This window comes from Bubalus kerabau, chromosome 13 (genome assembly GCF_029407905.1).
Source record: "Bubalus kerabau isolate K-KA32 ecotype Philippines breed swamp buffalo chromosome 13, PCC_UOA_SB_1v2, whole genome shotgun sequence".
In the NCBI taxonomy this organism is placed as follows: domain Eukaryota; kingdom Metazoa; phylum Chordata; class Mammalia; order Artiodactyla; family Bovidae; genus Bubalus; species Bubalus kerabau.
This window is the reverse complement of record NC_073636.1, coordinates 25,731,544-25,747,034: the sequence shown is the minus strand read 5'-3', so window position 1 is coordinate 25,747,034 and position 15,491 is coordinate 25,731,544. Positions and strand designations below refer to the sequence as shown.

At 43.4% G+C, this 15,491-nt stretch overlaps 1 protein-coding gene across 25 annotated transcripts in view; it reads right to left on the bottom strand.

The window, feature by feature from the left end:
• Nucleotides 1-701: 701 nt before the first annotated feature.
• The window catches only part of KIAA1217 (KIAA1217 ortholog), a 348,846-nt gene continuing 334,056 nt past the window's right edge, over nt 702-15,491 (bottom strand). For 14 of the 25 annotated variants that reach the window (XM_055543798.1, XM_055543799.1, XM_055543803.1 and 11 more), the window contains 6 exons: nt 9,462-9,581; nt 5,619-5,654; nt 5,389-5,466; nt 3,677-5,278; nt 3,041-3,163; nt 702-2,334 (listed from right to left, as the gene is read on the bottom strand). In XM_055543798.1, coding sequence (XP_055399773.1) covers nt 1,840-2,334; nt 3,041-3,163; nt 3,677-5,278; nt 5,389-5,466; nt 5,619-5,654; nt 9,462-9,581 — 2,454 coding nt within the window. In that variant the 3' untranslated portion in view covers nt 702-1,839. The remainder of the gene's footprint in view (nt 2,335-3,040; nt 3,164-3,676; nt 5,279-5,388; nt 5,467-5,618; nt 5,655-9,461; nt 9,582-15,491) is intronic. The other 11 variants (XM_055543800.1, XM_055543804.1, XM_055543806.1 and 8 more) reach the window with 6 other exon arrangements.

Sequence of the window (15,491 nt, the reverse complement as noted above, 5' to 3'; positions counted from 1 at the left end):
GTGTGCCCTGAAACATGTGATTACAATTACTACTTTGAATAGAGATGTACTAACATTTCTGGTGAAGGCATCCCAACTCAGTAAACCTGAAGTCTGAGAACATTAATAATCAGGTGCTAAAGCAATAGTAACATCTGTATTTAGCACCAAATCAAGTTAAATATTGGGGGTGGAGGGTCAAAAAATAATGATAAGCCAGTCCCTGAGATTTCTTGTAGTCAGTTCATTATCTTGGTATTTTCACTAGCTTTTCTGCTGATATTTAAAATGAATACATAATAGGGTAATGTTAGTGAGAATATTTCCCTGTAGACCAATGATCTCTTTTAAAATTGAGAACTCAAAAAACCCCCAAAATCTTAGTGATAAAGGCATTTTATTTCTACTTTACTTCTACTGGAGATGAAGAAATAAAAGTCAGTAAGAGCCCGTCTGGTAAAGGAGGGTGGTAGAAACTCTGTCTAGTTTGCTTGCTGTCAGCTAAACCTTGCTGAGCCACAAAGAAGGTCGGAGGTTTCATGGGAAGGCACTATATTTGTAATGAATTTCTCAGAATGCACCGCTCCAGAGCTTTCAGAAAACCCGTCTGCATCTGGTTACATGTTTTCTTATCATGCCCTTAAAGCCAAAAGCATTTAACTTGGTAACAGTTATGTTTGTTCTTTGACTAGTAAGTAGTTATAGGGACAAGGTACAAAAAATAGTAAGCATGCAGCCCTTTATTTAGTTTTGCAAAGTCTCTGTGTCTAGTTCTGTATATTACATGACTGTGTTATACAAATACACTTATGTACAAAAACACTCTAGCTGTGCAAACTTGTTGCCTTTTAAAAATGTCCGGCAAGTCCCATTTCTGCCCATCCCAAGATGGATGTTTAAAGCATGCATAAAAATGAACTTTGGTGTGGGAAAACTACTCTATGTGCTGTCACATACAGTGTTTTTGGCGTCTATTTATATATTTACAAAAATTGATCCGTTTACAGAACCGTACAGAAGTGTACATTTTAAAATCCACAATGCAGTGGTGTGGGTTCCCAGGTCTCAGAAAACAAAGGGAGGACTGAGATGCTGCAAAGAAACAACTAGAGAATCCCAATATGTTGAAAAGAAAGAAAGAAAAGCAGAACTAGCTAGCTTGGGCTGGCAAATTATTATACATAATTTTCATGGCAGTGCAGTAGGGTTGATAATTGCCTTCTACACGTGCCTCTGTGTCGGCCCGTGTAGAAGTTCATTGGCTTCCTGTCTAGCACACTACTTTCAAATGTACAATGCTATAGTATCAAAATGTTTTGGCAAAAAAGATCTCGAAAGGAACCATGAAGTTTTGACAAAAATAGAAATCTGTAATAAAGCTAAATAACACTAAAATAAAAGGAAATATAATAGTATCTGTTTTACAATTTGTATAGTCACACTTGTGTATTTCTCTGTTCACTTCTAGTCTCCGTAATGAAAAATATTTTTATACAAAACATACTAAAATTCTTGAATCATACATGTTTTACATGCTTAATACATATTTTATTTTCCTGTCTCACACACACCCTTCTCTCTCACCATACTCTCTTTTTTGGTAACACATGCTTGCTTCATTTAACAGGTACTGAATAGAGACAGTAAACGCTATGTAATTAGAACAGCAACAAAGTAAAAAAAAAAAAAAAAAAAGCTTTACTGAAGTCTATTAATTCAGTATTTAGCACATACTTAGCATTAAGCCTCAAACAGTACAGCAATATGTTACATTCTCTTGTGAAAACAGTAAGACTGTTAAAAAAAAAGTTTTTTTTTTCTTAAATGTAACTCCAACTTGTGTTTAATTGGATTTGGCCTTTAAGAGGTTTCCTTTGCTGTGGATGGGGTGGCTTTGCTTGAACTTCCGTTCTGTGCCTTGTAGCTGGTGAGGCCAGGAGTATGGCTGCTCCTGATGCTCTTTGCACCTTGATTCAGTGAAGTGGGGGAGGCAGGGGACGGGGGGGAGGAGGAGAAGGAAGGAGGGGCTGCTCGGCCATTTTGAGTCTGCAGTGAGAATGAGAGATGGTGACCTTTCCCTGTATGAGTGGGGCTCTGAAACTTTAAGGAGCCATTAGAGACAGAGGGGATCAGGGAGGCGGAGGGAGCAGGTCGTCCTGTTTGGGGGCTGAGAGGGTTAGAAGGAACCGATGGTTTAGTAGCAGGCGGATTAGGGAAGTTAGGGCCGTCACCACTAGAAGAAGGCAGAGAACCGCTTTTCCCAGAGCTGGGAGAAAGGGCTGGAATCTTAGAAGCAGGTAAGGAGGGGAAAGTAGGCTTACAGTCCCCACCAGCTTTCTTAGCACTTCCATTAGCCTGCAAACAAAGATGGCGGGAGACAGTTTATCAGAAAGCTGGTAACACCATCAGTCCACAGGCTCTGGCAACACAGCCCTTCTGAGGATCATTAAATCAAAGACACCAAACCAAACTTAAACCAGTTCGAGGCCTGAGCTAACTCTTGTCATGTACTGGGCCTGGTAGAAACCCCCCAAGTGCCGGGCGGAGGATGTACAGAACAGGGAAGAGGGAAGAAGAGCGCTTGTGAGAACAGGCACATCATTCTCCTCCCACCTCTGGGTTCAGGGGGCAGGGGGGCCATGCGGGGGCTGTTACTGGGGTGGGGGCGGGGCATCATGATGGTTAATGGGCCTCTAGTGCGATGCAGTCAACACACACGTTAGTCCTGGTGACTTTCAGGGCAGCCTTTTCTCTCGGTTTCCCCAGGTGTTCTGATGAACCCCTACACTCCCCCAGGGAAAGCCACCTGGCCTGCCACCTCGTTTTTACAGGTCAACTTTGGAGTCACACAGTGAAAGATGTTTTATTGCGAGCATGCAAAAGCGTGGTGAGAAGTTCAACAAAGGCTTTGAGACTCTCTCTTCATGCCCCCAGATCCAGGATGGCTAGATAAACTGTATCTTAACAAAGAAAAAGTGCAATATTTGGTATAAACTAAGTCAGTGACTTGCTTCTTAAGCGCAAGAGTGTCCATCCAAAAGCGGGCTTAAGGTAGAACTACCTGGCGGTACTGGCGGGGGTCCTGCAGTTTGGACTGCTTGCCAGGCTTGTCCAGGCTTCCGGGTCTGTTCTTGGAACTCATGGGGACTGGCATCCTGCTCGTCTGAGGGGTCCCGGTGGAGCCCTGTGGGGAGGAGCGGCAAGAGGGGGGAGAGAAAGGACGGTGTGAGTGGGTCATCCAAGGCCACCCCAGTGTGTGCAGAGAAGCTCAACGTGAGAAGCCACAGCCCTACATGCAGGACAGATCTAGGAGACGGACATCAGGAGACACCACTGGGGTTAATTCGGAGAATCAAACAATGAAACTGCCCCACTACTGATCAAACGGATTTTAATGTGAGTATCAGAGCAATCACTTCAACGGCAAATAGCTGGCCCAGCGTCCTTGGGGTTTTCCCAACACCAGTCAGCAACAGAGGTAAAAACAGAAATCGATTAGCTGTTAGACACCTAGTTGTTGTTGTTTTGAAGGCGAGGGAAGAAGTGTGAGAGAAAGGGATCATGGTGAACAGACAACAAAACAAACGAGCCACCTGAAAGGAAGCGAGTCAATCACAAGACACCTTTTGCTAATGGTGATTATGGCAGATTTAAGAAAGCAGCTGGCTCTTTTCATTTTTCCATCAGACCAAGATACCTTACGTGAAGCTGAAGGTATAGATGAGGGGGGCTCTAAGGCAGTGGATGCTTCATCCAGGACTAGCAAGGACGGGGGACTGGCCTCCTGGGCCGTGTGGGATGAACTTGCAACAGAATCTCTGTGGGAAGAACACGCGGTCTCAACTAGGGCTTTGGGGCTCATCTCACTGATGGTGTTTTCCAGCTGTTTGATGGTCTGCTCCAGGCTGTCCAATGTCCTGTAGGTATTTTTTCTGATTTCATCAGTTCTCGAAACCAGAGCAGTACTCTCTGGACTGGGCTGCTCTAGTCTCCTGAACAGGCTTTTAGGGGCGTCTTCGGATGGAGACCTACTGATCTCGAATCGCTTGGCTTCCTTGTGCTGTTTCAGAGTGCCGTCCTCTTCCTCCTCTTCGTAGACCACCACCTGTAACGTCTTCTTCCCAGTCTTCGTGCCTGTGCGAATGGCTTGCGTGAGAGCCACAAGCTGCTTCTTTGGAAATTTGAACTTGAACTTTTTCTTGGGGCTTTCAAATTGGTCATCGGTCACATCACCCTGGCTTTCTGAGCTTGGAGAATCGGTTGGGTTGAACTTGATCTGCTCGGTTTTATTCACTTCCTGTCCTCCTGACACTGCTGTCTCCACTGAAAGGAAATGTGGCTGCAATTTACTCTTGGCCTCCTGCCCTGCTCGAGGGCTGCCCAAAGCCCCCTCCTTAGGAAACTTTTGGGGAGTGTCATTCTGGACCACAGGGTCTCCAGTCTCCTCCTCTTCCTCTTCCTCTATCTTTTCTTCCCTCATCATTCTCTCCAGTTCCTCGTCACACTCCTCAAATATGGTTGAAAGTCTCTTGTATGCAGCCCGGATGTCCATGGGCTCATCAAAGATGATGATCACGGGCTTCTTGTCCAGGCACACCACGGGCTCTTCACTTTCAGTGCCTTCCTGCTGGGACTGCGGCTCTTTTTTGGCATCAATGTTGACCGTCTGAACATCTTCCCCCTGTCGGCTCACTATATCGCGGACCTCCCCGCTGGAGAGAGCCTGGACCGCGGTTTTGGTGATCATGAAGGCAATGTTGTCGGTGGTTGCCTTCTCCTCGCTGGGAGAACTTGGTGTGGACTCCCCATCCTCACTAGGGATCATGTTAGCATGCTTAGCTCCCTTTGGTCTTAGGACAACTTGGCCAAACTCTGTCATGGGAACCTCTTGGTCTGGAGTTTTGACATCATGAGCGGTCAATTTGGTTGATCTAATGGGAGCGGGAAGGTGACCCTTCTCTGAATCTTCTTGTCCTTGCTGACTCACCCCCTTTGTCTTCCCATAATTCATCTTCTGATTCTCAGCATCAGATGCAGGATACTGCAGCCCGGACTTTTTAGGTCCTTTGTTGATTTCACATTCAAATGAACTAACACCAGAGAAACTAGAATTGACTTTAGACACATTTTTCTGAGAATGGTTTTTACTGTCTCTAAGTAAACTCTTAGTGGAGAGGGAACTTTCCTTCATTGAGATGTCAGTTTTGTATTCTGCTGTTCTTGCTGCATCAGAAATACTATTCTCCATTTCTCTTTCCCACTTAGGATGGTCACTAGGTGTGAGAGCCCCTGGGGTAACCTGAGAGGAAGAGTGGAGGGGGAAAACCACACAGAGTGATCAGAATAGATCTGGAGGGAAGGGATTCAATCTGCATGGTATCAGTTGGAACACATATCTGGTGAACTCACCTTCCGGGATTCCACTGGGGGGCCATTTTCATATTCAACATCAGATTTCCGTACGTCTTCATGGAAAAATTCCAAATTCTGGTAGAATAGTGTAGGACATGTTACTCCACAAAACCACACCCCCGCCCAAAAGTGGACTACAACTAGAGTGTTCCTTTAATTACACTTCGAAAACATGCGGGCCAAGCACATTTGTTACACACCAGTCCAAAGCCTACAGCTCTGTTTACCTTGGGTTGCTTGGTTCTCCAACTTCCAAAAATGCCCTGTGTTTGCACAAGATGAAAATCTCAATTAGCAAAATGCTTCAAGGATTTCAAATGTTGGTAGGGGGAACAGTTAAGAGAATATAAAGGGACTGATTCTGGACCAGCATGTCCTCTTTTCACCATCTGACTGTGCGCTTAGCCGACTCTAAAACCTGAGGAGTGGGGTGGCGTTGTAGAAAGCACAATATATCAGCAGGCAGATTTTGATTCTGGCTGGGATCTGCCACTTAACTGTGTTATTTTAGGCAAGTCATCTCACTTCCCTGGGCCTCAGGTTTCTTCCTTATAAACCAAGGAACTAGACCAGGAAAGTTTTCACATCTCTGCCAGATGGTTATTTCAGTCTTAGCTATGCTGCTTGTATGGGGATCGTATATAAGGGCTCTGCATTGGTTGGTGTGGTACTTTGAGGTTAAAAAAAACCCCAAACCATTATTTTTCCCTGGTCAAATCATAGCTTTGAAAACATACTTGCAGTTTGTACTTGCACTTGCCAAGCAAAGTGTGAAAATAACCTTCAAACTAATCATACCCAAGATGATCAAATCCCCATTCAGAGTGATGGTGCCTCCAAAATGTCATCTAAACATTCAGAAAACAGATACTGGAGGCTAGTGGTGACTGTGCCGTCATGATTCAGCTTTGAGTCGCTGTGTGCTCTGATTTAGAGGGCAGATGTGTTTCTGAGGTTCCCACCAAGATTCCCAAGGTAAGAACCCAGTGGAGAGGACCAGCTATGGAGAATGCGCTACCTGCTGGGGGTGTAGCGGTAGCCCCAGGCCCCGTCCACAGCCCTGACACTAGCCCCGCCTTCGCTTCCAGGGCCATGCTGGCCTTTCTTCTGGCTGTAGAAGCCCAGGAGGAAGAGGTGATCAGAGCAGACTGGGACATGATCCCAAGAAGGTGGTTGGGTTTAAAGCAACGACAACATAACGAAGCACAAGAACCTAGGCCCCAGCAGGGACAACCTAGATCAACCCTACTGCCCAGCTGGAAATGGAAAGAGTGTGTGTACACATCCAAGGAGTAACAGAGAGACAACAAAGTCAGTGTTAATCACAGGGAAATACGGCACAGGATCCTAAGCACGTCAGCCACCAAACACCTCGTGTTTAACCTCCCCTCATCCCCATCGGGCCCCAGACAGGCGCAATGAGATTCAGCTGCTACAGTGGAACAATATCTCTTGTGGGATTTAAAATTCAGATTTTAAATTTAGACGTAAAATGCTGTAAGAAGAAAAATAAATGAGGTTTTTGTCTTAAGGTTTCAACTCCAAAGAGGGAGTCAGCATACTGTGCTAGGACCTGAGTGTGAATATACCCAGAGGAAGAACTGACATGTGCAGGGCTGCTGTTCTGTTGACCCCGTTTACTGGGGGGTTAGGACTGGCATCTGTTCTGATTGGTCAGTCCACGTCATACCCAGTGAAATAGTTCAAATGCCACCCAGGAATATATGTATTTTAAAACAGATTTAGCAGCAAGAATGGATCTGCTTCATCAAAGGAAAATGACTTCCCTCTGATGGAAAGTCACTAAGGTAAAGATGCCACGTGTAGGTCTCACATGACCTAGCATTTTTGGTGCCGAGCTAGAAAAATGAAGGCAGGGATCAAAGCAAGTGCAGTAACTTTATCAAGGTTGACTTGTTCACAGGCGTCATGTAATCTCACAATGGCATCTTAGTCTATATAGTCAAGACTCTGCATGAAATGTAATTAAGCCTCATGAATGTATCTGTTTTGGGACCCTGAGATTTGACTGTTCAGACAACTGGTGAAGCAGAGGTAATAAGCATTTGGGCAAGAAACCAAAATTAGAAACACAGAAGTAAGTACTAGGCTAGCACTTCACGATAGAGGAGAAGAATTTTAAGAAACATTTGATTTATGGAAGAGAAGATGAATAGCCCAGGAAGAGGTTAATAATGACAACAATTTGGGGACAGTTCTGATAGTCATGGTTATTATGAAGGAGATCAGTCTACTCAATATGATTATCCAGAAAAAGTACCTGTAATTAACCCTAGTGTTTAATGGCCTGGTGTTGGACAATCAGTACAGACTTGCTCAGTATCTGATGGACCCTTGATTGAGATCTATGTGATTGATGGGATATGGATTTCTAATTGCAGGGCAAGAAACCCCATGCAGCATTTTAGCAAATTAGAAAAATTCTGCAGTGAGATGCAGATGACTGTTTCTGGAGGGATCCTCAAGGAGCTCCTGGTCAGTATTTTAGAAGAAACGGTCACTTTGGCTCAAGTACAGCACGTAACTCAGGACACGCCAGGGCCTTCTATGAGCTGGCTTTATAAGGCCACAGAAGGAAATTCCTCAGACTGAAGAAGCAACATATTTCCATTGTGACTGTCACGCATTCAGTTCATACTAGTAGTAGATTTTCTTCATGAGAAAGATAAATCAACAATACTCTCCTCTGGTGCATAGAGATACCCCTATCACCTGGTCAACAGTTTCATTTGCCAGATACGTAGCAGGCGGAGTTTACATGAGGCTCTGGGATGGCTGGGAGCCAGGGAGCAGCAGCTCAGCCTCTGGCAGGGCTGCACAGCTGCCAGCTATAAGCCAGGACTGCATCTCTTGAAGGATTGTGCTTGAATAGCCCTCTGGTTTTGTGATCCTGTATTTTTTTCACTGAACTTACTTATCCCTGGACCGAGGTACCTATGTGAAGTAGCTACTGGGCTGTATCTTATGGCTGATTTGTTTAACTTTACTTAAAGGAAGCTAGAAGCTTTGAATTCTGAGATACAAGTTCCTGGAAGAAAATGTTAAAGACTTTTTACCCTGAAACTTAAGAGGCTTCATTCATAGAAGATGACTCTGTTTCCAAAAATCACCAAAGCTCCAGATTCAATTTACAGAGTTGAAGTTCAGACATGCAGGTTAATCTCCTTTCCTTAAAGTCCTTAGAGGAAAGGACTTTAAGCTAAGCCAGGGGCTTCCCTGGTGACTCAGCTGGTAAAGAATCTGCCTGCAATGCGGGAGACCTGGGTTCGATCCCTGGGTTGGGAAGATTCCCTGGAGAAGGGAACGGCTACCCTGTAGGCTACTCCTGTATTCTGGCCGGGAGAATTTCATGGACTGTATAGTCCATGGGGTCGCAAAGAGTAGGACATGACTGAGTGACTTTCACTTTCTTTAAACTCCTTATGTCATGACAGCGACCTTGTTTCAGAACCTGGTTCTCTCTTTGGAAACTTTGAGAATGACAATAAGTATAATAGCATAAAGTGATACTGAACTTGTTGACTTGGAAGGTGCACTTTGAGAATCTGTAGTAGTAACAAAAACTCTGGCATCCTCGAACATGTGTGAAAGTCTCCATGGATACACCCATGGATGGCAGGTCAACAATTTTGCTGTGCATTTTCTTCCTGGAATCGAAAGCTTTTGCTTACTTTTAATGTAGGCATCTTTGGTCCAGAAGACATGTTAAAAATTAGAAAAAGTGCTACCTGCTTCATGTTTCCATTTTTTTTTTCTCTTAGAGTTCTAGAAAATCTTGATGATGTCTTATCTTTGGTTTGGGGAGAAAATGCCTAAATTCTGCATCTATGTTTGTGTGCTCTGCACAGAACACAGCATCCACTCTGGAAACCCGAGTCAGAGATCTCTAATGAAACCCCAAGCCGTGTCTCCATTAGTTTAAGGAGGGGGAAAAAAACGATGAGGAAAAGAGAGAAGGAACAGAAGCTCAAGCACAGAGCGATGTTAGTGCCAGAGCCAGGAAAGAAAGGACGGCCCGCTGGGTGGCCAACGTGTAACTGCCACGTTACCTTCTTCTCCTTGGATGGGGCTGTGGCCCCCGGCCTAGTGTCTTTAACGTGGCTGTCAGCCCGGGACTGCTCAGCGTGACTGTTTGAATTTACATCCATAAAGGAACACTTCTGGAATGCCTAAGGAATTAAAATACTGAGGTTAACAGGGATGGAGTGCAGTGAGGCGGTCAGAGGGAACAGCTGGGAATCCAGAGGATTTCCCGGTTGAGACCCCAGCCTGGTCCTGCGTGTGGGACATGCTGGGGCCAGGGAGTCAGCACCCTGAAAACCGGCTCCCCAGTTGACCTCAGGTCAGCAAAGCCTTTATTTGGGGGGCCAAGATGAAATGGATAGAGCCTTTGAAATGAAAGTCCTTTAATTCTGTCTGGGTGAAGCTGATTTGTACTTAGTAGGGCTTCTTTTTTTTTTTTTTTTATCTGCAATTAGTTTTATTGGATACAGACTTTTAAATTAATATGTTTAATATGTTTAAAAAAACTAGATGAGCTTCTTTGAAAGAGTTTTGACCCTTAAAAATGCTGACTGTAAATGAATTAATAAGAAGCTATCTTTCCAGCTTCCATTATATTTTTGCCAGTTTTATTGAGATGAAAGGGCACAAGATACTGTACCTTTTTAAACCTTAAAATGGAAGTCATCTTTAACAGTTCACTGTTTGTAGCAGCAACATACTTCCATGCTCTGGACTGTTCTGCTGTAGAATAAAGTGAATTTTGAGCAGCCTGGGAGCAACCAGAACCCCACAGACTTGTCTCTGAAAACTAATGACTGTAGTTACAGGAGTGCAGGGCCACTCGAGTGAATAGAGTGAGGGCGGCCAGCTTTCAGAGAGAAAGCATCAGCTGTGTATCGGGCAGGAAGGGAGCGACAGTACATACGATGGTAAGAGCAGGAGAGTTCCAAGCAGCAGCGTTCCCTGAAATTACTGGTTCAGTCAGGCTGCGTGACATCCAGTTAAAAAAGACCGTTACCTGGGCTACACCTAGAGAATTGAGCCCGACTCTCACTGCAGGACTTTTTCTTTAAGTTTTGAAATTTTTGTTTCATGGAACTAGGATTGATTTATAATGCCGTGCCAATCTCGGTTATATAACACACATTCTTTTTTAAAGATTCCTTTCCACTATGGTTTATCACATGAATATAGCTCCCTGTGCTATATACTAGGGTCTTGTTTACCCATGCGATGTATCTTTATGTAATAGTTGACACCTACTAATCCCCAACTCCCAGCCCTCCTTCCCCCATTCTCCCCCCTCAGCAACCACAAGTCTGTCCTCTGTGAGTCTGTTTCTGTTTTGAAGATAGGTTCATCTGTGCCCTGTTTTAGATTCCACATACAAGTGATATCAGATAGTATTTCTTTCTCTTCTTGACTTGATTTAGGATGATAACCTCTAGGTCCATCCATGTTGCTACAGATGGCATTATTTCATTCTGTTTTATGGCTGAATGTATTCTATTGTATGTATGTACCACATCTTCTTTATCCATTTATCTGTTGATGGACATGAAGGAAGTTTCCATGTTTTGGCTATTGCGAATTGTGCTGCTGTGAACATAGGGGTGCATTTATCTTTAAAAAAATTTTTTTTATTGGAGTATAGTTGCTTTATAATGTGTTAGTTTCTGCTGTACAGCAAAGTGAATTAGCTACAGGTATACATAGATCCCCTTTTTGGATTTCCTTCCCATTTGGGTCAACACAGAGCACTGAGTTCCCTGTGTTACACAGTAGGTTCTCATTAGTTATCTATTTTATACATAGTAGTGTACATATGTCAATCCCAGTATTCCAGTTCATCCCAACCACCCTCCTTTACCCCCTGGTGTCCATATGTTTGTTTTCTACATCTATGTCTATTTCTGCTTTGTAAATAGGTTCATCTGTAGCATTTTTCTAGTATAGCATTAGTATATAATACTTTGTTTTTCTCTGACTTCACTCTGAATGACAGTCATTTGGTCCATCCATGACTCTGTAAATGGCACAAATCTGTTCCTTTTTAAGGATAAGTAATTCCACTGTCATATCTTTTTGCCTTTTCATAGTTTCCTGGAAGGAGGAGAAAGGGATGACAGAGGATGAGATGGTTGGATGGCATCACCAACTCAAGGGACGTAAGTTTGAGCAGGCTTCGGGAGTTGGTGATGGACAGGGAAGCCTGGCATGCTGCAGTCCATGGGGTCATGAAGAGTTGGACACGACTGAGACTGAACTGAACTGAACTCCACTGTGTTGGGTTGGCCAAAAAGTTTTTTTCAGGTTTTTTTGGTTTAGGAGTTACGGAAGAACCCAAATGAACCTTTTGGCAAACCCAATATAGATAGACGTACCACATCTTCTTCGTCCCTTCTTCTGTTGATGGACATGTAGGTTGCTTCCACGTCCTGGCTGTTGTAACCAGTGCTGCAGTCAGCAACAGGGTGCATGGAGCTTCAAATTATAGTCTTCTCCAGATACATGCCCAGGGCTGGGGCTGCTGGATCGTATGGTAGTTCTATTTTTAGTTTTATTGCTTAAAGAAACTGTATACTGTTCTCCATGGTGGCTGTATCAATTTACATTCCCACCACCACTGTAGGAGGGTCCCTTCAATCCACACCCTTTCCAGGATTTACTGTTTGTAGATATTTTGATGATGACTATTCTGACCAGTGTGAGGTGACACCTCATTGTAGTTTTGATTTGCATTTCTCTAATAATTAATGATGTCCAGCATGTTTTTATGTGCCTCTTGACCATCTGTATGTCGTCTTTGGAGAAATGTCTGTTGAGGTCTTCTACCCAGTTTTTTATTGGGTTGTTTACTGTTTTGGTATTGAGCTTCATGAACTGTTTATTTTGGAGATGAATCCCTTGTCAGAAAATACTTCTCCCATTCTGAGGGCTGTCTTTCCGTCTTCTTGATGGTCTCCTTGGCTGTGCAGAGCTTTTGAGTTCAATTAGTTCCCATTGCTGTTTTTGTTACTGTAGGACCTGGGTCAAAAAAGATCTTGCTGTGATTTATGTCAAAGAGTGTTCTGCCTGTGTTTTCCTCTTAAAGAGTTTTACAGTATCCAGGCTGACATGTAGGTCTTTAATCCATTAGAGCTTTGTCCAGTATATGCCCAAGAGTGGAATTGCTGACTTCGACTCAGCAATTCTATTTTTAGTGTTTGAAGAACCGCCATACTCTTTTCCAAGTGGCTGTATCAACATATATTCCCACCAGTAATGTAGGAGATCCCTTTTTTCTTCACCCTCTCCAGCATTTGTTATTTGTAGACTTTTTAATACTGGCCATTCTGAGTATTATGAGATGGTATCTCATTATGGTTTTGATTTGCATTTCTCTAATAATTAGTGATGTCGATCATCTTTTCATGTGCCTCTTGGCCATCTGTATGTCTTCTTTGAAGAAATGTCTGTAAAGTCTTCTGCCCATTTTTTGATTGTTTTTTTTTGTTGTTGAGCTGTAAGAACTGTTGTGTATTTTGGAGATTAAACCCTTGTTTGTCACATTATTTGGAAATATTTTTTGCCATCCCATAGGCTATCTTTTCATTTTTAAAAAATGGTTTCCTTTGCTTTGCAAAAGCTTGTAAGTTTGAGTAGGTCCCATTTTGCTTGCTTTTGTTTTTACTTCTATTCCCTTAGGAGACTGACCTAAGAAAACATTGATTTATTTATGATTTATATCTGAGAATGTTTTGCCTATGCTCTCTTCTAGGAGTTTCATGGTGTCATAGGACTTTAATTCCTCAAATTATTCTAATGTGCAGGCAGAATTAAAGACCAGTTATTTAAATGAATAATTTCAAATAATCAACTCATGTTTTCTTAATACTAAGTACTGTCATTTGGAAATAACTGTAGACACGAAGAATAACCTGTGCCCTCTCCACATGAACATTCCAGCACAGGTTTTAAAATACACATAGAGCTGATGCTTGGCACCTTCCCCAGCTATTCTGGCTCCTGGTCCCCTCCTTCGATACCCTGTCCTCTCTGATCCTGGAGAGGCCCCAGGGCTCTGCTTACTAAGGCCATTCGCCATCTCCATTGGGCTGTTAGACCCTGGACTTCAGAGCCAGTGTTTTTTTCCTTCTGATGCCCAGTGACATGCAGTAGGAAAGTTGTCCCAGAGTTACACTCGGGGCTGCAGCTGCTCCTTGCTTGTCCTGCCCCAGTGGGGCCGGGGGCTGCCTAACTCTCTAGAGCCTGTGGCGGCAAAGGCTCCAGCAGGGCCACTGGCCGACTTTCTACTGCAGCAGGCTAAGTGAGGACGTTGGTTACCTTAGGGTAGACAGCGTTTTCCTCACCAGCTGCCCGGCCACCAATAATACAACAGGAAGCCAGATACTCTGCCTTTGTATAGCTTTCAAAGAAAGCATCCAAGCCATTTAGATATCAATGGAGGGAAATATCCTCAAGTGTTGGAACACAGAAATTAGTTCTCTTGGGGGCAGTGCAGGACTATTCACAAGCCTAGTGCTTATTCACCTTTCAAAATAAGAAATTATCTAGTGCTTTGTCTTCATTTGAAACAAACTGGGTCATGATTTATTTATACCATGATTGATTATTTATACTGTATTGTTATTTAATATTGGCATATAATCGATTTACAATGTTCTGTTAGTTGCAGGTGTACAGCAAAGTGCAGTTATACATACACACATCTTTTTTTAATTCTTTTCCCATTTATGTTATATTGAGTAGAATTCCCTGTGCTATACAGTAGGTCCTTGCTTATTATCTATTTTATATATAGTAATTTGTACATGGGAGAAGGCAATGGCACCCCACGCCAGTACTCTTGCCTGGAAAATCCCATGGATGGAGGAGCCTGGAAGGCTGCAGTCCATGGGGTCGCTGAGGGTTGGACACAACTGAGCGACTTCACTTTCACTTTCCACTTTCATGCATTGGAGAAGGAAATGGCAACCCACTCCAGTGTTCTTGCCTGGAGAATCCCAGGGACAGAGAAGCCTGGTAGGCTGCAGTCCATGGGGTCGCACAGTCGGACACGACTGAAGCGACTTAGCAGCAGCAATGTGTACATATTAATCCAAAACTCCTAATTAATAACCCCCACAACCTTTCCCCTTTGGTAACCTAAGTTTGTTTGCTTAGTCTGTGAGTCTGTTTCTGTTGTGTAAATAAGCCATTTTTTAGATTCAATACATGTCAAAATCCTAAAAGATGATGCTGTGAAAGTGCTACACTCAATATGTCAGCAAATTTGGAAAACTCAGTAGTGGCCACAGGACTGGAAAAGGTCAGTTTTCATTCTAATCCCAAAGAAAGGCAATGCCAAAGAAGGTTCAAACTACCGCACAACTGTACTCATCTCACACGCTAGCAAAGTAATATTCAAAATTCTCCAAGCCAGGCTTCAACAGTATGTGAACCAAGACCTTCAGATGTTCAAGATGGATTTAGAAAAGGCAGAGAAACCAGAGATCAAATTGCCAACATCCATTGTATCATCGAAAAAGCACGAGTTCCAGAAAAACATCTATTTCTGCTTTATTGACTACTCCAAAATCTTTGACTGTGTGGATCACAACAAACTGTGGAAAATTGTTAAAGAGATGGGAATACCAGACCACCTGACCTGCCTCCTGAGAAATCTGTATGCAGGTCAGGAAGCAACATTTAGAACTGGACATGGGAACAACAGATTGGTTCCAGATTGGGAAAGAAGTACGTCAAGGCTGTATGTTGTCACCCTGCTGGTTTAACTTCTATGCAGAGTACATTATGAGTAACGCTGGGCTGGATGAAGCACAAGCTGGAATCAAGATTGCTGGGAGAAATATCAATAACCTCAGATATGCAGATGACACCACCCTTATGGCAGAAAGCGAAGAAGAACTAAAGAGCCTCTTGATGAAAGAGGAGAGCGAGAAAGTTGGCTTAAAATTCAACATTCAGAAAACTAAGATCATGGCATCCAGTCTCATCACTTCACAGCAAATAGATGGAAAAACAATGGAAACAGTGACAGACTGTTTTTTTGGGCTCCAAAATCACTGCAG